Here is a 22,128-nt window from a genome sequence, read left to right as displayed (position 1 = left end):
AATTTTAAATATATTTATTATTATTATTATTATTTTACTTTTTTTTCAATTTTTTTTTTTAAATTAAAATTTTCATTTTAAAAAAAAATATATATTTTTTTCAAATTTATAGGAATATTTTTTGTCTAACTAAAAATTCTATAGGGCTAATGTTGTCATTTTGCAAGCCTCGGAGAAACATGATTATAATTGAAAGTTTGAGGGAGTGATTGTTAATGGGGTGGGACTTTACCTAAAAGAAATAAAAGACCCATCTACATAGGTCTGCCCTGTGGTAGATATGAAAAGAAATAAAATACAGTTGGCTGACTATATTCTAAATCACCGGTTGGTCCCCCTTATTACTTCTACAAGGCATAGTAGAGATTATTTCTCTATTCTTCTATCAGCATCTCTTATAATTATTCTTATAATTATTGAAACGCTTAAAGAATGTTATCTATTAATAAAGATAGTATGTTACGATTGAGAATTGAGTAAGTTTTTATCAGATCCTTACTTTTATGTCGTAAAAAAAAAAAAAAAAAAAAAGAATTGAACTAAAAATTGTATTTTAATTTTTTGATGAAGAAGTATCTCTACAAAAGTGAAGAAGAAGCATTTTGAGATGAAAATGCTTTCTATTTATTTTAATAATATGCTACATTTTTAATTTATAGCATTTTTCAAGAGTTTCGATACCTAAAAACAGCTTAAATTCCGTAATCGGTAATCCCTATTGGTGCTCTGAAAATAAAGTGAAATTATGACAGCTTTTATAGTTGAGGAAAAGTGGAGACAAAACAATGTTCACAAGTTGTACATGAACTCGTGTGAATGGCCTTATCCTCATGAACAACTACACTTTAACCAATTCTCCCACTAGAAACTGTCAAAAGCCAAAAGCAAATTAGTATTGGTAGATGCTAAATTTTAGACTAACCAATCCTCTCTCTTTATCTCCAACCCAAGTAGTGTTAGGAAATTTATCTTATTTTTCAATACCCGTGAAATGTAAAAAATAAGATTTAAGTAATTCGGCTTAACAAGCTTATACTTATTCGAAAAAAATTTACTATCAAAAGATGAGTATAAGAAAATAACATGCGAGAAAAGTACTCAAATCCAAAGTCTCAATACAGTCAATACACCCAAAGAAAAATAGTAAAATTACTCTCTTTTTGATGCTTTCACATTTTTTTTTTCTCTCAATTGGTGGCACGCCGGACAAAGAACCAAAACTAATACTTGGTGGTGAAGATTCTCCATTTCTCCTACACCAAGTCGGTGGACAAAGCAATGGGGCCCACCGACTTGAATATTCAAGTCACACGTTCTCAACAAGTAGGCCATTCCATGAAGAAACCACTCTCTTTAATTATAGCAAGGCTGATTCGTTTGCTTTATAAAGCTATTGCAATTCCCCTACATCCAATTCTTCAGTATCGCATCCCACCTGTTTGTAAAAATGTTGCAGAAGCTGAAAATTTTGTTATTTGTTACTTTGTTCCATACCCACGTCGCCTTTGCTTCTGACCCAGATCCACTCCAAGACTTCTGCATAGCCTTCAAAGACTCTGCAAGCGGAAACCCATCATGCAAGAACTCATCAGCTGTCTCGGTGGAAGATTTCACTTTCTCGGGCATAAAATTTCCTGGAAACTACAGCCAAACAGGCTTTTCCGCCTCGCCGGTGAACTCAAATGTCTTTCCGGGTTTAAACACGCTTGGCATGTCATTTGTGCGAGCAGACTTTGATGTCGGTGGCGTCAACGTGCCGCATTCCCATCCGAGAGCAACGGAGACTGCATTTGTGATCGAGGGAAGGATTTATTCGGGATTTGTCGATACGAATAACAGGGTTTATGCAAAAGTGATCGAAAAAGGAGAGGTTATGGTGTTTCCAAGAGGTCTTGTACACTTCCAAATGAATGTTGGGGATACAGAAGCGAGTATTTTGGGGAGTTTCAACAGCCAAAATCCGGGTCTGCAGAGAATCCCAGCTGCCATTTTTGGATCTGGAATCGAAGAAGCGCTTTTGGAGAAGGCTTTTGGATTGAATGCTAAGGAGATCGCCAAACTGAGGAAGAGGTTTCTTCCCCACTGATAAACACTTCAAAAGCTAATTAATTAATTAATTAATTAATTAATTATTATTATTTTCTAAATGTAAGTCAATTAAGTTAGATTGCAGAAATTTATGCTGAAAAGTAATAACAGAATCCACTGATGGTTTATGAAAAAAAAAAATTCCAATATTGGTGCAGTTTTTATGTGGCAAGAGATGTAATTTAGTTTTGCTTCTTGGTGTGGAGTACATGACAATGCTATATATTAAGTATTGTAGAAAGGCAGCTGTTTAGAAAGGGTGAAATTGTTCAAGGTATTGCCAATTATCACTGCTCTCTGGTAGCATCATTGCTGAACATTTGAAATTTATTAAGAATCTCCGGTAACCTTTTTTCGTATTTGATTAAAAAAAAAGATAAAAAAAAAAAGAAATTTATTAAGAAATATTAGGGGTCAATATTTTTTTTTTATATTTGACCTATCTCATCTTACAAATCAAATATTAAATGTGTAGACTTATGCGAATCCCAATAATCTGAAGATTTATCTATTGAATTTGTAAGAGAATATAAGTAAAGTATGAAAAACTTATTGACCCTTAGCATTTCTCAAATTTACTGGTATCATTTTTATCGTTCTCTTACCTGGAATTGTATACACGTGGCATTTATTGGTATTTATTTTAGTGATGTATTGTCTGGAGTGGTATACATCATCCATGTTTTTTTTTTTTTTTTTAAAATCAAAGTGGGAGAGAGGGGGAAAAGGGGAAGTGGTACCAAAGTCCATGAGGCCCAGAGTTTTCGTGGGCTTGAGCAGAATCAAAGGCCCTCAATTATGGAATGCACAAAAAACGGGCCATATAAAATGGACCTCAAAGGCCCAGAACGCCTGGACGAAATCAAGCAACATCTCACTGTCTATTGTCTATGGATATAATTCAGAAAAATTTGAGACAAAACAATAATCTCTCTATTCTTGATCCGAAAATAGTGTAATTATGACAACTGTTATAATTGAGGAAAAGTTGAGACAAAACAGTGTCCACCAGTTATCATTCGGGGTGATGGTTCAGTGGTCTTAAGAAAATCTCCAAAGTAATTAGACATGTATTAAGGTGAGCCTTCAATTCTCAAAGTGAGAATCCTTAATCTTATTAGTATTAGTCTCCTTGAGTCTCATTGATCATTTAATAGGACTGAGTCAAGCTATATCTCAGTTAGACTTGAGGGAGGCTCTTCTTGTACAACTCTCAGCAGGGAAATGCAATTATAGTCACACCCAATTAAAATTGCTACAAGTAATCTCTCCCATCTGCACATGAACTCGTGTGAATGGCCTTATCCTTATGAACCAAACCATAATAATGCTAACATTTGTCCATTCGTAGCAGTTGGGAATTTTTTTTTTTGGATTTAGAGCACTCACAACAGTTTTGTAAAAATCTTAAATAACATAATATATTTAGTTTAGGCATGAAATTAAGATATGATTCAATTTAGTAATTTACAATTAGTTTAATGGGGTATCAAAAAGAATTGAGCGGTCTTTGAGATATACTAAAAATACAATTTAGTCCATACAATTAAATTCCGTTAATTGATTTAACAGATTTCGATAGCGTGAAATGTTACAACTAATAAAATTGTGACATGTATTCTGTTGAAAATAAATTTACACTACAGGTCCACCAAATTTTGGGACCAATGGCCAAGGATAGGCCCATAAAAATATTAATTAAATAAGCAAGCTCTATTTAATTAATAGAAGATATTCCAATTGAGACAATAGTGGAGTAAAGAAGCCATATTCAAAGTCTACAGGAGAATAGGAGCTTAATTCCAACTCAAGATCACAAGAATCCCAGCTTATCTCTACACGATAGCTATCCAGCTCTATCTCCCGCTATTGAATTATATTTGAAATCTGGACTTCTAAACCAACTCAAATAAGGAAAACTAGTGCAAATCTATTTCAACCCTCAACTCTATAAATAGGCCCTACACAATATACATAAACATATTCTCTCATCTATAGACTCTCTCTATTACATCACTGTTGATGCACGCCAGACGTGCTTTCCATCATTACTCCACATGAGAAATTACATATTAGAGCTCACAGATCTTGAAGGCCCCGAAAAAAGTACATTTAACATATTCTATTAAGAAAGTACCATAATTTATCTTGTTTTGCTTCAACTTTTTCTCAATTATAACAAAGATATTTGCCAAGTTTTTGTTCTCTCAGTACAATCTGTAAGCAGGTGGGATCCACATCCTTGCATCTTTTTCTATTTTTAATTCTGCTTTTTGCTTTAGAAAAAGAAAGTATAACGAGAGAACCATTATTGCAGGTGACAGGCGTCGTCTGCTCATCATCTCTATTGCGTGGTTCCAAATGACGGACGACTCCTCTGCAGTGCGCTACAACGGTCTTCAGGGAAAAGTAGCCATAGTAACCGGCGGTGCAAGTGGCATCGGCGAGGCCACGGCACGCCTTTTTGCCCAACACGGCACACGCATGGTCGTGATCGCCGATATCCAAGACCAACTGGGTCAACAAGTAGCAACATCCATCGGCATAGACAAGTGCAACTACATCCACTGTGATGTTGCTGACGAACACCAAGTCAAATCCATGGTGGAATCAACCGTCCAGAAACACGGCCAGCTCGACATCATGTTCAGCAACGCTGGGATTCTAAGTCCCTCCGATCAGATTGTCCACGAGCTTGACTTTTCGCAGTTTGACCGGCTGTTTGCAATCAACGTGCGTGGCATGGCCTTGTGCGTGAAACACGCGGCGCGTGCGATGGTCGAAGGGCGCGTGAGGGGGAGCATCGTGTGCACGGGGAGCGTGGCCGCTAGCCACGGCGGGAAGATGCGAACCGATTACTGCATGTCGAAGCACGCAGTGCTGGGCCTGGTTCGATCGGCTAGCGTGCAGCTTGGGGTGCACGGGATTAGAGTGAACTGCGTGTCACCGAATGCCCTGGCGACGCCGTTGACGACCCACAAGCTAGGGAAGAGCGTGGAGGAGATTGAGAAGGTGTATGAGACATTCGCGAGGCTGAAAGGGTCTGTGCTGAACGTTAAGGATGTGGCGGATGCTGTGCTCTTCCTTGCTTGTAATGAGTTTGTGTCTGGACATGATCTGTTGGTGGATGGTAGCTTCGCGGGGTAGCACTTGATTGCAGCAAATTGTAAATTTTTCAAAAAAGTATTGAATACAATTCTACCCGTATAATAACACAAACAAGGATAGGCTACTTTCCGTCCAAATGAACCGAAGAGAAGCCCGGGCCAAAAAATAAATGAGTATAAGAAAGTGAAAATACTTATAATTGTTGAACATCATTGTTACATTTGAAATTGAAAAATGATCCGTATCAATATTTCTTTTATATCATCTTGTAAATTTAATAGGTTAACCATAAAATTTGGAATTTATCATTGACTTATGTGGAGCTCACATAAATTCACAAATCTTAAAGAATCAATTGTTTGAGTTTGAGTTTGCAATTTAAAAATAGGTATTTAAAAACGTGATTTTTAAAAATGTACTTAAGCGTTTGGAAAAATTACACTTTAACTTTTAAAATCATAATTTAGTCTTTAAAATTGTGTTTTTTCACGTCCCAATTTTTTTTAAAATGCAATCTTAAAGAATCAATTGTTAACAATTTGGTTTAAATCACACTTTTTGTTTACAAAATCGCAATCTCAAACGTACCATTAGTCACCACATGTACAGCCGAGTGGTAAAAAAAGAAGTCTCTCTCATCTCTCGTCTTTTTGCCTTTTATTGAAAACTTTGTTAGGAATATGTAAAAAAGGTAAAGGTAAGTAGAGAACTTGTATTTGTAAAAAAATAATATTTTAATGGTATAAGAAAAAAATAAGGGAAGCTATTATATAATATATTTGGATAGGAAAGCAAAAATAATAATAATAAAAGAAACAAAATGTAAAATCAGTTCTTATGATTTACCCGATTTGCAATTACCTCCATGTGGTATTACAATGAACTTAAAAGTTTCTGAAGTATGCTAAAAATAAAATTTAGTCCCTACGACCAAATTCCGTCCACTGATTCCGATTGCGTAAAACGTTAAAACCAATAAAATTGTGATATGTATTCTATTAAGTAATTAGTAGATGAAATTTGACTGTAAGGAGTAAATTTTTTTTTTTTTTTTTTTTTTGGCAAACCTTAAGAATGTCTAAGTTCATTTTAATATCACATGAACCTAATTATAAATAAGGTAAATCGCGTAACTAATTTTTCCTTTTTCTCTTGAAAAAAAAAAAAGGTGTTTGAGTGATGGATTTGTGAGCATTCTATGTCTTTGGATATACACGTTGAGCAATAAATTGAAGGCATGAAGCCATGAACACAACTCAAACTCACTTTATCCAATTCTCCTACTAGAAATTTTCAAAGCGTCTTTAATGAATAGTTTAATCGGCTTTAAATCACGCCTTATGAAGTAGAGGTCAATAATTCCAAAAAACAAAAGCAAAGTAGATGCTAGCTATCTTTTAGGTTAACCAATCCCCCTTCTCTTTAGGCCACGAAGAAATCACTTCCTTTAATTTTAGCAAGATAAACTTAAAAAGGGGACAAATATACTTCATTTGAATTACTACTATATTTTTATTATATTTCTAAACTTTAAAAATCAACATTATAGCCTTTAGGGTCGGAATCACCCTTTGGCTTAGGGGATCCCTAGTACCCAAAAATCTTAAAAAAGCCTCCAAATTTGTTATGAGATGAACCCTCAAAATTAATTTATGACTCCCACTTTTTCTTTTTTGTTTTACCCCTCACTTATTATAGTTCCGCTACTATCATGTCTATCCTTGCGTGTTAAATTAGACATTTTTTGGTTTTGTTCAAACGTTTAATTTTACTAACTCTAAAGATTTTTTGAGAAGAAAAATATTTAACATGCTGTAGTAATAGTATGACCTCAATGTCGCTTCTTAAAATTTGGGGAAAATTTCACTAAAGACCCCTGAACTTCCACCTGTTTTGAAATACCCCCCATAAACTTCAAAATCTCTCAATTTAGTCCCCTAAACTTTCAATTGCTCTCAATTTGGACCCCTCCGTCAAATTTTAAACGTTACATGACGTTTATACCCCTGACTTTTGTATAAAATTTCAACTTTCAAAACGTTTTTTTATTTTTAAAAAAACAAAAATCGGGGATATTTTGGTCTTTTTTTGTATTTTTAACTGCTAAACTTGATGGAGGGGTCCAAATTGAGAGCAATTGAAAATTCAGGGGACTAAATTGAGAGATTTTGAAGTTTAGGAAGGGTATTTCAAAACTGGTGAAAGTTCGGGAGTCTTCAGTGAAGTTTTCCCTAAAATTTGCAGGCGTAGCGGTAATCATAAAATTTGAAGGCGTAGCGGTAATCATAACCTTTAAGTTTTCCCTTGTCAGTAGTTGAGGCATCAATTTACTCGACACTAATTCGTTTGCTGTATAAAGCTATTGCAATTCTCCCTAAATCCACTCAAGTTCCCTCCATCCAATTCTTCAGTACCTCAGCTAACCTGTTTGTAAAAATGTCGCAAAAACTGAAACTTTTGTTAGTTGTTACTCTGTTCCACAGCCATGTCGCCTATGCTTCTGACCCAGATCCAGTCCAAGACTTCTGCATAGCATTGAAAGACTCTGCAAGCGGAAACCCGTCATGCAAGAACCCATCAACTGTCACGGTGGAAGATTTCACTTTCAAGGGCATAAAATTTCCCGGAAACTACAACCGAACAGGCATTTCAATTATGCTGGTGAACTCAAATGTCTTTCCAGGTTTAAACACGCTTGGCATGTCATTTGTGCGAGCAGACTTGGCTGTTGGCGGCGTCAACGTGCCGCATTGCCATCCGCGAGCGACCGAGACTTTATTTGTGATGGAGGGAAGGATTTATGCGGGATTTGTCGATTCGAATAACAAGGTTTATGCAAAAGTGATGGAAAAAGGAGAGGTTATAGTTTTCCCAAGAGGTCTTGCACACTTCCAAATGAATGTTGGAAATACACCGGCGAGTTTTGTGGGGAGTTTCAACAGCCAAAACCCGGGATCGCAGAGAATCCCAGCTGCAATTTTTGGATCTGGAATCGAAGAAGCGCTTTTGGAGAAGGCTTTTGGATTGGATGCTAACGAGATCGCTAAGTTGAGGAAGAGATTTCTAATTCCCCTCTGATCGTGTCCCAAGTGTTTGATAAACACTTCAAAAGTGCACCGTGTTTTATAGGCTATTTAAGTTAGATTGCATAAAGTTATGCTTAAAAGTAATAAAGGCATCTATTGATGACTCATGAAAATAAAATTCCAATAAAACTTGGGTTGATCAAAAAAACCTCTGAGCTGCATAAAATGGTTTTTCATTTATTTTTTTTTAGATTTTGAATTTCTCATTCTTGGTGATGGTTCAGTGGTGATGGTTCAGTGTCCACCAGTTATCATTAGTGGTGGTTAAGTGGTGTCAAGAAAATCTCCAAAGTAATTAGGCATGTATTAAGGTGAGACTTCAATTCTCAAAATGAGAATCCTTAATCTTATTAATATTAGTCTCCTTGAGTCTTACTGATTATTTGATAGGGCTGAGTCATGCTATATCTCAGTCGGACTTGAGAGAGACTCTTCCTGTGTAGCTCCCAGCAGGCAAATACTATTATAATCACACCCAATTAAAATTGTTACAATTAATCTATCGCATCTGCACATGAACTCGTGTGAATGGCCTTGTCCTTATGAACCAAACCATAATAATGCTAAAATTTGTCCATTTGTAGCAGTTGGGAGTTTTTTTTTTTTGGATTTAGAGCACTCACAACAGTTTTGTAAAAATCTTGAAAAACATAATATATTTAGTTTAGGCATGAAATTAAGATATGATTCAGTTCAGTAATTTGCAATTAGTTTCATGCGGTATTAAAAAGAATTGAGTGGTCTCTGAGGTATACTAAAAATACAATTTAGTCCATACAACTAAATTCCGTTAATTGATTTAACAGATTTCGATAGCGTGAAACGTTACAACTAATAAAATTGTAACATATATTCGGTTGGGAATAAATTTACACCACGTGCTCACCAAATTTTGGGCCCAATGGCTAAGGATAGGCCCACGAAAATATTAATGAAATAAGCAAGTTCTATTTAATTAATAGAAGATATTCCAATTGGTACAATATTAGAGTAAAAAAGCCCTATTCAAAGTCTACAGGAGAATATGAGCTCAATTCCAACTCAAGCTCTCAAGAATCCCAACTTATCTTTACACGATAATTATTTAAAATTATCTGTAGAGGATAGCTATTCAGCTCTATCTCCACATGATAGTTATTGAATTATATTTGGAATTTGGACTCTCAAATCAACTCAAATAAAAAGAACTAGTTCAAATCTATTTCAACCTTCAAGTCTATAAATAGGCTCTTACACAAAATAAGAAACATATTCTCTCAACTATAGACTCTCTCTACTACATCAAAAATTTCAAATTAAACGAAATATGTTAAATTAGTAGACATAATTTATCTATAAGGAGCAAAAAGATTTTGCACACAGTTTTGTCACTACTTTTTCTCAATTATAACGCCAAGTCTTTGCTCTCTCAGTACCATCTGTCAGCAGGTGGGATCCACATCCAAGTATCTTTTTCTTTTTTTAATTCTGCTATTTGCTTTAGAAAAAGAAGGAAAAACGAGAGAAACATTATTGCAGGTGACAGGCGTCGTCTGCTCATCATCTCTTTTGTGTGGTTTCCATTTTCCAATGACGGACTCCGCCTCTGCAGTGCGCTACAACGGTCTTCAGGGAAAAGTAGCCATAGTAACCGGCGGTGCAAGCGGCATCGGCGAGGCCACGGCGCGCCTTTTTGCCCAACACGGCACACGCATGGTCGTGATCGCCGATATCCAAGACCAACTGGGTCAACAAGTAGCAACATCCATCGGCATAGACAAGTGCAACTACATCCACTGTGATGTTGCTGACGAACACCAAGTCAAATCCATGGTGGAATCAACCGTCCAGAAACACGGCCAGCTCGACATCATGTTCAGCAACGCTGGGATTCTAAGTCCCTCCGATCAGATCGTCCACGAGCTTGACTTTTCGCAGTTTGACCGGCTGTTTGCAATCAAAGTGCGTGGCATGGCCTTGTGCGTGAAACACGCGGCGCGTGCGATGGTCGAAGGGCGCGTGAGGGGGAGCATCGTGTGCACGGGGAGTGTGGCCGCTAGCCACGGCGGGAAGAAGCGAACCGATTACTGCATGTCGAAGCACGCAGTGCTAGGCCTGGTTCGATCGGCGAGCGTGCAGCTTGGGGAGCACGGGATTAGAGTGAACTGCGTGTCACCGAATGCGCTGGCGACGCCGTTGACGATCCACGCCCTAGGGAAGAGCGTGGAGGAGATTGAGAAGGCGTATGAGACATACGCGAGGCTGAAAGGGTCTGTGCTGAACGTTAAGGATGTGGCGGATGCTGTGCTCTTCCTTGCTTGTAATGAGTTTGTGTCTGGACATGATCTGTTGGTGGATGGTAGCTTCGCGGGGTAGTACTTGATTGCAGCAAATTATAAATTTTTCAAAAAAGTATTGAATACAATTCTACCCTTATAATAACACGTATAGTTGTTGAACTCCATTGAAAAATGATTGGTATCAATAATTTGTTCATATATATATATATATATATATATATATATATATTTTTTCATATTATCTTGTAAATTTAATAAGTTAATCATAAAATTTGTGAGATTTATCATTAATTTATGTGGAGCTCACATAAGTCCACAAATCTTAAAAAATCAATTGTTTGAGTTTGAGTTTGAGTTTGCAATTTAAAAATAGCGATTTAAAAGCGTGATTTTAAAAACGCACTCAATGGTAGTTTAACCTTTAAAATTATAATTTAGTCTTTAAAATTGTGTTTTTTCACGTCGCAATTTTTTAAAAACGTAATCTTAAAGAATCAATTGTTTACGATTTGGTTTAAATCACACTTTTTGTTTTACAAAATTCCAATCTCAAATGTACTCTTAGTCACCACAGCCGAGTGGTAAAAAAAGAAGAAGTTCTCTTTGTCTTTATTTTAACACAATATTTTCCTCATCTCTCTCATCTCTTGTCTTTTTGCCTTATATTGAAAACTTTGAGTATTATCAGCAGACTCCCTTATAGAGAGTTTGTTCCCTAAGTTTAGAGAGTATGTCTAAAAAATTACAAAAACATCCCACAACAGACTCTCTAAATGAACTCTAAACATTAAGATTGCTACAGTGGAACCCAATGTTTTGGGTTCTACTATTGCAATCCTTATGATTATTAAAAAAAAAAAAAAATGATTCTCTCTCTTCTCATGTCTCACAATTGTCTCTCATCTCTCTCCTCTCATATATATAATATAATTAAAAAAATAAATATTTTAATGACATATGAAATGATTAAGAAAATCTATTGGGGTGTATTTTGACATGAGGAAGTAAAAAATAGTTTGAATCCTTAAATGTAGGGAAAATGACAAGGAAGCTACTGCGAATGCTGTTAGGAATATGTAAAAAAGGTAAAGGTAGGTAGAGAATTTGTATTTTCTAAATAAATAATATTTTAATGAAATAAGAAAAAATAAGGAAAGGTATTGTATAATATATTTGAATAGGAAAGCAATAATAATAATAATAAAAAGAAACAACATGTAAAATCAGTTTTTATGATTTACTTGATTTGCAATTACCTCCATGTGGTATCACAATGAACTTGAAAGTTCCTTAGGTATGCTAAAAATACAATTTAGTCCTTACGACCAAATTCCGTCCACTGATTTTGATAACGCAAAATGTTAGAACCAATAAAATTGTGACATGCGTTCTATTAAGTAATTGTCACACTAACAAAAACTGTTAAATTAGTAGACGAAATTTACTGTAGGAGTAATTTTTTTTTTTTTTTTTTGGGAAACCTGAAGAATCTCTAAGTTCATTTTAATATCACATGAACCTAATTGTAAATAAGGTAAATCACATAACTAATTTTTTCCTTTTTCTCTTGAAAAAAAGAAGAAGAAGGTGTTTGAGTGATGGATTTGTGAGCATTCTATGTCTTTGGATATACACGCTGAGCAATAAATTGAAGGCATGAAGCCATGAACACAACTCAAACTCACTTTATCCAATTCTCCTACTAGAAATTTTCAAAGCGTCTTTAATGGGTAGTTTAATAGCTTTAAATCACACTTTATGAAGTGGAGGTTAATAGTTCCAAAAAACAAAAGCAAAGTAGATGCTATCTTTTAGGTTAATCAATCCTCTCTCTTTAGGCCACGAAGAAATCACTTCCTTTAATTATAGCAAGATAAACTTAAAAAGGGGACAAATATAATTCATTTGAATTACTACTATATTTTTATTATATTTCTAAACTTTAAAAATTAACATTATAGCCTTTAGGGTCAGAATCACCCTTTGGGTTAGGGGATCCCTAGTACCCCAAAATCTTAAAAAAGCCTCCAAATTTGTTCTGAGATGAACCCTCAAAATTAATTTATCACTCCCACTTTTTCCTTTTTGTTTTACCCCACTTATTATAGTTCTGCTACTATCAAGTCTATCCTTGCGTGTTAAATTAGACATTTTTTAGTTTTGTTCAAACGGTTAATTCTAGTAACTCTAAAGATATTTTGAGAAGAAAAATATTTAACATGCTGCAGTGATGAGCAATGCTAGGTACCATCTTTTTATCCTTATAAAATCCTCATAAAGCTGATGTGGCTTTTAAAATTACCATTGAATTTTATATAAATTATACTTGAATTTTGATTCAATAGTAATTTTGAAAGGTATATCAACTTTAGGAAAATTTTAGGAGAATAAAAAGATAGTACCTAGTATTACTTTGCGGTGATAGTATGACCTCAATGTCGCTTCTTAAAATTTGAAGGCTTAGCGGTAGTCATAAAATTTGAAGGCGTAGCAGTAATCATAACCTTTAAGTTTTCCTTTGTCAGTTGTTGAGGCATCAATTTACTCGACGCTAATTCGTTTGCTGTATAAAGCTATTGCAATTCTCCCTAAATCCACTCAAGTTCCCTGCATCCAATTCTTCAGTACCTCGATCATCTCACCTGTTTGTAAAAATGTCGCAGAAACTGAAACTTTTGTTAGTTGTTACTCTGTTCCACAGCCATGTCGCCTATGCTTCTGACCCAGATCCAGTCCAAGACTTCTGCATAGCCTTGAAAGACTCTGCAAGCGGAAACCCGTCATGCAAGAACCCATCAACTGTCACGGTGGAAGATTTCACTTTCAAGGGCATAAAATTTCCCGGAAACTACAACCGAACAGGCATTTCAATTATGCTGGTGAACTCAAATGTCTTTCCAGGTTTAAACACGCTTGGTATGTCATTTGTGCGAGCAGACTTGGCTGTTGGCGGCGTCAACGTGCCGCATTGCCATCCGAGAGCGACCGAGACTTTATTTGTGATGGAGGGAAGGATTTATGCGGGATTTGTCGATACGAATAACAAGGTTTATGCAAAAGTGATGGAGAAAGGAGAGGTTATAGTTTTCCCAAGAGGTCTTGCACACTTCCAAATGAATGTTGGAAATACACCGGCGAGTTTTGTGGGGAGTTTCAACAGCCAAAACCCGGGATCGCAGAGAATCCCAGCTGCAATTTTTGGATCTGGAATCGAAGAAGCGCTTTTGGAGAAGGCTTTTGGATTGGATGCTAACGAGATCGCTAAGTTGAGGAAGAGATTTCAAATTCCCCTCTGATCGTGTCCCAAGTGTTTGATAAACACTTCAAAAGTGCACCGTGTTTTATAGGCTATTTAAGTTAGATTGCATAAAGTTATGCTTAAAAGTAATAAAGGCATCTATTGATGACTCATGAAAATAAAATTCCAATAAAACTTGGGTTGATCAAAATAACCTCTGAGCTGCATAAAATGGTTTTTCATTTATTTATTTTTTTAGATTTTGAATTTCTCATTCTTGCACATGTCTTTTTTCATAGTGCATTTTCCGTCACCCATATTCAGAGGTCGTCAGAATTCACCATTGAATGCTGCCAGCGACCGGATTTCGTCAGAATATGCTACAGGAGTTTGCCAGAAGCCTACCGGGCCCCGGAATTCACTAGTTGTTGCCCATCATCGTTGATTTTCTATACGAGTCAAATGCCCTAAACCATTTTTAATTAAAATTAATTTTTTGAAAACTAGTTTAGATGAACTACTTTCCAACCAAAAAAAATATTTTACGTTGAAACAAACTCGTTTGTCTAAGTCAACAATACTTAATTTCAAAATGATTCCCCAGGCTCCCCTCCCCCTCATCAATTTTGGTTTCACCTCAAAATTCAACGCATGTATATGGAATTAGGATTTTTTCTAGTTTATTTATCCAATTAATTATATTGAAGGGATATTTTTGTCCTCTTAAAAAGTGAAAAGACAAAAATACTATTCTAATATAACTAACGGGATACGCTTTAGCAGGGACGGAAACAGAAGTTTGAGAGAGGGGGAACGAAAATAAAAAATAAAAAAAAATTAAGGAGAAGGAAACTAATTTTTAAGGGTCTACATCCTAAGAAATTTTTTTTAGATAGATGTTTAAATTTTTGGGGGACTTAAACCCTCAATCTTGTGCTAGGTTTGCCTCGGAAAGAAATTTGGTTCATGCGGAATAGGAGAGAGAAGAAATAGAAGGTTTTTTATTTTATTTTTTGTTTTTAACTATAAAACTTGTACGGTATAAAAAATAAGCTTTTCCTCTTGACTAGACATAGCCTTTAAGTTGCACATTTCTTACAAGACGTGCAGCTTGTGCAGTGTGAAAAATGTGCAGTTACTTTTCATATTTGAGTTTTCAATATATTTTTATTTTCGAAAACTTTACGTTGAACTTCTAAACTTTTACTTATTTTGACAAATTTTTTTAAACTTTTTAAACTTTTAAAACTCTTATTTTAGACCTTTGAATTCTGATTTGCTCTCACTTAGAACCCCTCTGTTAGTTTTCAACATTAAACTCAAACGGTTTATATTTTTATACCCATTATACCCTCACCTAGCCCACTTGAAATTTCAAAAACACCCAAAACTACAGCACCCACCCCCAACTCAAAACAACACCATTTTGGGCATCTATTCTTTTCTTTTCTTTTCTTTTTTTTTTAAAAGAAAAAAGAAAAGGCAAAATATATATATAAAAAAAAATCAGGGTGGTTGGAGCCAACCCCATGGCCGGTCTAGGGGTGGTTCAACAACCCCCATGGCCAAGCCACTCCTAAAAGGCCAAAAAAGGAAAGAAGAAGAAGAAAAAAAATAACGAACGGAATGGGTTTTGGGCTTTTGGGGGTGGCCGGACCACCCCCAAGGGCTTGGAATGGTTTTGGCCACCCCCATACCGGCCGTAGGGGGTGGCCGAAGCCACCCCCATGCCCTTGGGGGTGGTTTGGCCACCCCCAAAAGCCCAAAAGCCCATTCCGTATTTTGTTTTTGTTTTGGCCTTTTGGGGGTGGCCGGACCACCCCCTTGGCCATGGGGGTGGCTCCAGCCACCTCTTGGCCAAAAGTGCGGTGGTCGGACCACAATATTTTTGGCCAAGAGGGTGGTTGGAGCCACCCTGATTTTTATTTTATTTTATTTTTTAAAAAAACAATTTTAAATTTTTTTTTTTAAAAAATATTTTTCCATTTTTTTAAAGATAATTTTAATGCCAAAAATGGTGTCGTTTTGGGCTGGAGTGCTGTAGTTTTGGGGCCCAAAATGGTGTAATTTTTGGGTGAGGGTATAATGGGCATAAAAATTCATTCCGTTTCAGTTGACGTTGAAAACTAACAGAGGCGTCCAAAGTGATAGAAATTGAAAGTTCAGGGTCCAAAATGAGAGTTTAGAAAGTTCAGGGAGGATTTGTCAAAATGAGTAAAAATTCAGGGGGTCAAAGTAAAGTTTCTCTTTTTTTTTTTTTTTTTTGAACTTTTTTTGTACATGTAAATGCAACATTCATTTCCTTTGAGGGGGCGAAAAAGTAATTTAGAGAGACAAAAAGTGAACTATGAGGAGGTAATAAAGGACTTAATAATATTTTTGAAAGAGTTTTAAAAAATTTTGGGAGAACACTCGTCCTGCCAACCTTATACGTGAATCCGTCCCTGCTCTCTCGTTCATTTGAATTGGAGAGGATCTTCATGTATATGGCTATGACACAGAAAACATAATTATAACTTATACATGGTCTCCAGAACATCGATGATCAGAAATTTTTGTCCCTGGTTGGAAAGAAAATAAAGGAAAAGCTACAGTACTAACTAATCACACCTTGAGACACTATGATTTTAGAGTGAGTCATGGCTCTCAAAAAGCTATGCTCAAAATCATTTCTCCTGCGGTAGTTGTAAATTGTAAAGGACCATTTGGAACATGCGCATGCAGGTTCTAAGCCATAATGACTGGCCATCATTCTCGTATGCACTATGATTGGTGAAGCAAAACCTATCTCACATGTATGGAACTGGGGATATGGTAATTTGTTATTTAAATCGCTAGTAATTTAGACCATAAAAGTGAGAGAATCTTTATAAGGTTTATTTATCTAAATAAGTGAGCGGACAACCCAAAATTTGTTTGGGCAAGTAGGCTCCATATTGATTCTTACGTCTCTGTCTGAGTCTCTTTTGGGGATTTGGTTAGGGTTGAAGGGTCTCGAGACGGTTAAGTCTCTATGTGCTTATTTTGTTTTGGTGCTTAAACTGCTTTTAGTTGTCTTCATTGAGAGCACCGGGTCATTTTATAACCAATTTTCTACTTCTTACTTGTATTTCTCGCATTATAATTATTATTTTTTGGTTTGTTGTTGGAGAGTCCACCCTATTTTTAGTATTCTAATTTTTGTAACCTTTTCGTTATTTGCTATAGAAGAAAACAAAAATAAAAAATCATATGAATTGCTAGCAATCGGGGAGCAAAATTGCTGAGAATCCTTTTATATATATAGCAACCATTGAAAAAGTAATCACAAACAACATGACTAATTCTATATATATATATATATATATATATATATATTCCCCTATTACTACTTTTTGTGTCCTGTTAGCCTGTTAGGTATCCTATGCTTCAAAATATCCTCCTTCAGTCCTCAATTACCTTTAAGAAAAACACTTCATACTGTCTTCTTTTTTCTTTCTTACCTCCTTCTTTTTTCCTTTTTATTTATTATTTTTTTTACATAGAAGTGCATAAAAGTTGGCAATAAGCAAGGACGAAACTACATAGAGCAAAGAGGCCCTCCTAAGTTTTCAATTTTTCTTTTATTTAACTTAAATATATATGAAAATTTAGGCTGAATTAAGTTTGATCCTTATCAAAATGAAGTTTAACCCCATATTCTTACTTTTAACCCTTCAAATAAAAGATCCTGGTTCCATCTCCGGCAATAAGGTTCCAACCTTTAGTTGAGGTCACATGTAGGGTGTGTATACATATTTAGAGTCTGTTTGGGTGTGTGTTTGAGAGACTTAAAAGTGCGTTTAACACTCAAAAAGTTTGTTTAAAGAAAAAAGTAATTGTTTGGTAAAAAAATTGAAAGCGCTTTTAAATGTCTAAAAAACACAAAAATGAGCAAAACACACTTATGGGAAAAACTTAAAAATGAAGCTTTTGCAATTTTTTTTTTTTTTTCTTTACTTCAAAATTATATTTCTCAAACATAATCTCAAACGCTCTTATAGATTGGCTATAGACTAACTTTTGGTATTTTAATATGGGAGTTAGAGTCACATTAATGGAGACAAATATAGCATTATCCATCTCACAACACCATCACACAACATCACATAGAGTAGAATGATTAAAACTTGACCTAATTTCTCACACAAAAGTATATCATTCTTTGAGCAAGGCACTCAGCATCTCATTCCAGAGATCAGGGACCCCAGGGAGGCACCAATGGCTGCAGTCAGAGGAAAAGTCCTTTGGATGCTGCTTCTCTTTTTGGTCCATTGCCCTTCTGTACACAGAAGGATGCCCATCTCTTCGAAGAGCAGTCATGGTGGTAATATCTTGCAGATACACTGGAAATCTCATCCTTCTCAACACCCCTTGCAACACAAGCAATTGTTCTGGAACATGTTGGTGGCTAAAGAAAGCCAGAGGCTGGTGTTGGTTATAGCATTTCCATCCATTTTCTCTGCCAAAAAAATAATAATAATAAAAAAATTAATTAATATCTAATTTAAAGGATATAATTCTAGAAAAAAGAAAAAAAAAAAAAAGAAAAAAGATAAGAAATTGTACCTGTTATGTCGAGGTGACATGCTGCGGAAAATGACTTGGGTTTTGCGAGGGTCTACATTTAAATCAACCCATTTAGCCCATGTTGTGAGTCCTTTCTCGTATGCAACCATTGGATTCATGCTTTTATATATACTATTTCCCTCCATTAGATAGTCCCACCTAAAATTATTTACAGCCCTGAGTTAGAATTAATCATGAATTCTTATGGCTACAAAAATTATATATATATGAAGTGCTGGACAATAACTATTGCAAAGATGAAATACCGTTGAATTTAATCAACATTCAGAAGGCCTCTCATAAAAGGAATTAAGCCACATTCTCAATAATTTATATGATTAATTACTGAGGCTCAGAAAAACAAAAGGAAAGAAAAAGAAACAATTAATTTTGTTAAACATATTCGCCTATCCATTTAGGAACCATATAGTCGACAAAAAGATTAAACTTTTTATATATGCTACAAAGTGAAATATAGAAAATGCAAAAAAAATTTCTTTCCATATTTCCTCTAGATTGAGATTCACAGCAATTAGCTAGCGACATTGTTAGGTAATTGAGAGAGTTCATACGGGATCTAGTTGCCCTGGTGATCGGACAACCTAAAATTTGGGCAACTATCGTGAGAGACCCACGTAAAACTTAGCTGCTCAAATAAATTTAGAATTGTTTGTCCACCTATCCGAACAACTGATTAGTTCCACATGAGGCTGTCAGCAATTTAGACAACTAATTACTGTGAATCTTAATTCATTTCAACTTGTAGCCTACTAAACAAATTTTGGATTGCCGGACCGGAAAAGAATTAAATGAAGAGATAGAGAAAAGGAAAGAATATAATTAATGCAAAAAAAAGACTTACGAACTCCATTGATCAGAATGAGTCCACCAGTGGGCAGAATCAAACACAAGGATGTCAACACCTCTCCAATACTTTGCATTCTCTTCGATCTGATCCAAATGCAGGATTCTCTTGTTGTCATCTCCTTTCTTCAACTCCACAAGAAGTGGTGCCCAAGAAAACTCTATTGATGTCTCGAAATCCTGCATGTACATGCACAATTAACTATTTAAATTAATTCATTTGAGGCTTCTACTAAAAAAAATTAAGTAAAATATATTTTAATTAATTAAATTACCATAGCATGGAAGGCCATGGAAACACCATTATAGGTCACCCTCTTTCGAGCTGTTGGAATGACTCCTTGCACTAAGCAGACAAGAGACTCCCATTGATTCCTCATTATAGAATCGCCTACAAGCATTATTCTTTTCCTTCTCATCCTTCCAAGAAAACCCAATGCATCAAACCTGTACAACGGAGGGAGAAGCACGATAATTATCACTTATCTCAAAAATTTGAGTTTATAAAAAATTGTTAATTTAATTATTCAATCAATTTTAATTAATATTTTAACACTTCTTCTCACTTAACGTGTGAACTCAAAATCCTCATTAATAAGTGATGTCAAATACGTGGAATGTTTAATTAAAATAGGATGTGAATGACAAAAACAAAGTTTGAGCTTAGGACTTTTGTTCCGATACAATGTTAAATTAGCAATTGTCTATCCCCATTTTTTTTTTTTTTTTTTTTATAAAGGAAATCTTGATAAATTTCATTAAAACATCAAGGAGAAATATCTTGATTAACAAGTACAATATTGTTAATAAAAATAGGAAAATCCTCCGTCCAAACTTTTTCTAAAGACCGATGAATAGCCGCCTTTGCTAATCTGTACCGGCCAACATCCTAGCTACGTAATTAGAAAATAATAATAATAATAATAAAAACTTATAAGTTTCAACTAAGCAACATTAATTCCAAAAGAAATTGCAAATTGTAGTGGAAAAAGTACAGAGAAAATGCATGCCTTGGAGAAGAAACACATGATATTATTTTGCATTTACCTTGGAATAGAACAACCTTGAGGCTTCCACTTCCACTTCTCGTAATCAGAATCCGGTCGCCCATTTTTCTGGCAAGTGACGGCTGTGCTAAGATATGGGCAGTTTGAGTCGTAGAGAGGATAAGTTTGATCATAAACCCATTTGCCAACGGAAAAGTCACATCTTGTTCGTGAGTCATGGCGGCTTTCCACCACGATCACTTCGTCGTCTTCCTCGTTCAGCCATGGCTCGGACGATGATCCGCCATGAAAGAAGCATAGTAAGATGGTGAGGAAGAAGATAAAGGAGGCAGCCATTAAAGCCGGCAGTGGGAGAAGCTTCAAAGCTTCAAGTGAGGAAATTAAAGGCATTATATGTTGACTAGATGGGTTCAATTAAGGCATGACTTACGGTGGGGGTGGGCCATACGTCATGTTCTTTACTCATTGCCATTGTTTCTTCTCATTGATGTCTATGATTTCTTTTCATCATGGGAACGAAAAATATATAGTTATAAAAATTACATGCCAACATTTTTTCAGTAACTTTAGTGTTGATGTTTGACAATATTGGTGTAAAATCTATATATTAATATTACTTTGCAGAGTGCTATACCACTACTATACAACTGAATGATGTGCTAGTAAAGGCTTCGTAAAAAGAAACTGCCACGCCATCTGGTTGTATAATAGGCGTACAAAGAGTTTGTTAAATAATATTTTTAAATTATTATTATCATTTTGGTTAATTGTTTGTGTTGAAAGAATATGGTTTTTGAACTTTTTTGAGTAAAACCAATATACAAATAGTTGGAAAATATTTGAAGTACTATAACTTTTACTATAAAATTTTTTACAAACAGACATGTAATTTGTAAAATAATTACGAGTATATAATTAACCAATTAGCCACAATAATTATTTCACTAATTATGAATTGTTATATTAGTTTGTAAAGAATTTTATAATAAAAGTTGTAATACCTCGGAGGTAGAAATCTTCTAAAGTCTAGAACATGAATTTTTATTAGTACATGTGATTTGATCAAAATTCATAAATGAGCTTGATTTCCCACTTCTTTATGTTATTCATGGTGAGGTTTGTCAATTAATGTGATGATTCAAAGTAATTAGGTACAACCACCAGTGTCGGTGGTTCAGTAGTCTTAAGAAAATTTTTGTGAGGATTGGCATGTGTTAGGGTGTAGGTTCGACTGTCCACAATGGAGAATCACTCACACAAGCAGTTCCTGCCGTCTATGCCCATTCGAAGTAGTTCTAGCGGACAAATACTACTATGATCACACCCAAATAGATTAGCCACAGTTGGTTGCCCCTTTGTGCTCTTTTTAATTAGAAAAAAAAAGTAATTAGATACATCATTCATCATTAAATATTGTTGTGTTTTTCTTTCGCATGTTCAGTAAATTCAGCCCACAAACCAACCCATTGTGGTTTGATTCATTGACTTTTGCATCAATTTTTTAGCTTAACTTTGCAACTCAGACCAATTAATTTTTATTAACATCCAGTAATTAAATTTCTCCATATAAGAGGGCCAACACATAGAAATCTTATAATTATTTTAATAATTAGGACTCATGCATCTTGTGCGTAAGAATGGACTGTGAGTGCAAGAAAAATCAAAAGACTTCAAGGTTTCTCCAATTGGTTTTTTGAAAAAAGAAAAGTTTATCAGATCAATATATAATTAATGTTAAAAAAAAATCGGAACCAATATATTGCCATTGTTTCTGCTCATTGATATCTATGATTTCTTTTCATCATTGGAACGACAAATAGTTATACAAATTACATGGCAACATTTTTTTTTTCAGTAATTGAGTGTTGATG

The 22,128-nt window shown here is 35.1% G+C and overlaps 6 protein-coding genes across 6 annotated transcripts; 5 read left to right on the top strand and 1 right to left on the bottom strand.

Annotated features, from left to right (window-relative positions):
• The first annotated feature begins 1,153 nt into the window (after positions 1–1,153).
• Positions 1,154–2,419, top strand: LOC132167386 (germin-like protein subfamily 3 member 2). Its single transcript, XM_059578345.1, has one exon. It carries the CDS (start codon positions 1,448–1,450, stop codon positions 2,084–2,086), a length of 639 nt encoding a protein of 212 aa, XP_059434328.1. The 5' UTR covers positions 1,154–1,447; the 3' UTR covers positions 2,087–2,419.
• A 1,807-nt stretch (positions 2,420–4,226) lies between these two features.
• LOC132167390 ((+)-cis,trans-nepetalactol synthase NEPS1-like) lies at positions 4,227–5,348 on the top strand. The gene has a single exon (XM_059578351.1). The coding sequence runs from the start codon at positions 4,450–4,452 to the stop codon at positions 5,233–5,235; it is 786 nt and encodes a 261-aa protein (XP_059434334.1). The 5' UTR covers positions 4,227–4,449; the 3' UTR covers positions 5,236–5,348.
• Positions 5,349–7,632: 2,284 nt separating this feature from the next.
• LOC132178494 (germin-like protein subfamily 3 member 2) lies at positions 7,633–8,274 on the top strand. The gene has a single exon (XM_059591311.1). The coding sequence runs from the start codon at positions 7,633–7,635 to the stop codon at positions 8,272–8,274; it is 642 nt and encodes a 213-aa protein (XP_059447294.1).
• A 1,256-nt stretch (positions 8,275–9,530) lies between these two features.
• LOC132167150 ((+)-cis,trans-nepetalactol synthase NEPS1-like) lies at positions 9,531–10,686 on the top strand. The gene has a single exon (XM_059578050.1). The coding sequence runs from the start codon at positions 9,852–9,854 to the stop codon at positions 10,635–10,637; it is 786 nt and encodes a 261-aa protein (XP_059434033.1). The 5' UTR covers positions 9,531–9,851; the 3' UTR covers positions 10,638–10,686.
• A 2,529-nt stretch (positions 10,687–13,215) lies between these two features.
• LOC132165683 (germin-like protein subfamily 3 member 2) lies at positions 13,216–13,857 on the top strand. The gene has a single exon (XM_059576698.1). It carries the CDS (start codon positions 13,216–13,218, stop codon positions 13,855–13,857), a length of 642 nt encoding a protein of 213 aa, XP_059432681.1.
• Positions 13,858–17,816: 3,959 nt separating this feature from the next.
• Positions 17,817–20,623, bottom strand: LOC132164793 (protein trichome birefringence-like 36). Its single transcript, XM_059575358.1, has 5 exons — positions 20,298–20,623; positions 19,526–19,697; positions 19,249–19,430; positions 18,387–18,545; positions 17,817–18,279 (listed from the first exon to the last, which is right to left on the bottom strand). The coding sequence occupies exons 1-5, from the start codon at positions 20,591–20,593 to the stop codon at positions 17,976–17,978; spliced, it is 1,113 nt and encodes a 370-aa protein (XP_059431341.1). The 5' UTR covers positions 20,594–20,623; the 3' UTR covers positions 17,817–17,975.
• Between the last annotated feature and the right edge of the window lie 1,505 nt (positions 20,624–22,128).

This window comes from Corylus avellana, chromosome ca1 (genome assembly GCF_901000735.1).
Source record: "Corylus avellana chromosome ca1, CavTom2PMs-1.0".
In the NCBI taxonomy this organism is placed as follows: Eukaryota; Viridiplantae; Streptophyta; class Magnoliopsida; order Fagales; family Betulaceae; genus Corylus; species Corylus avellana.
Note: the sequence above shows the minus strand (reverse complement) of the source record. Positions and strands in the feature narration are given on the sequence as shown.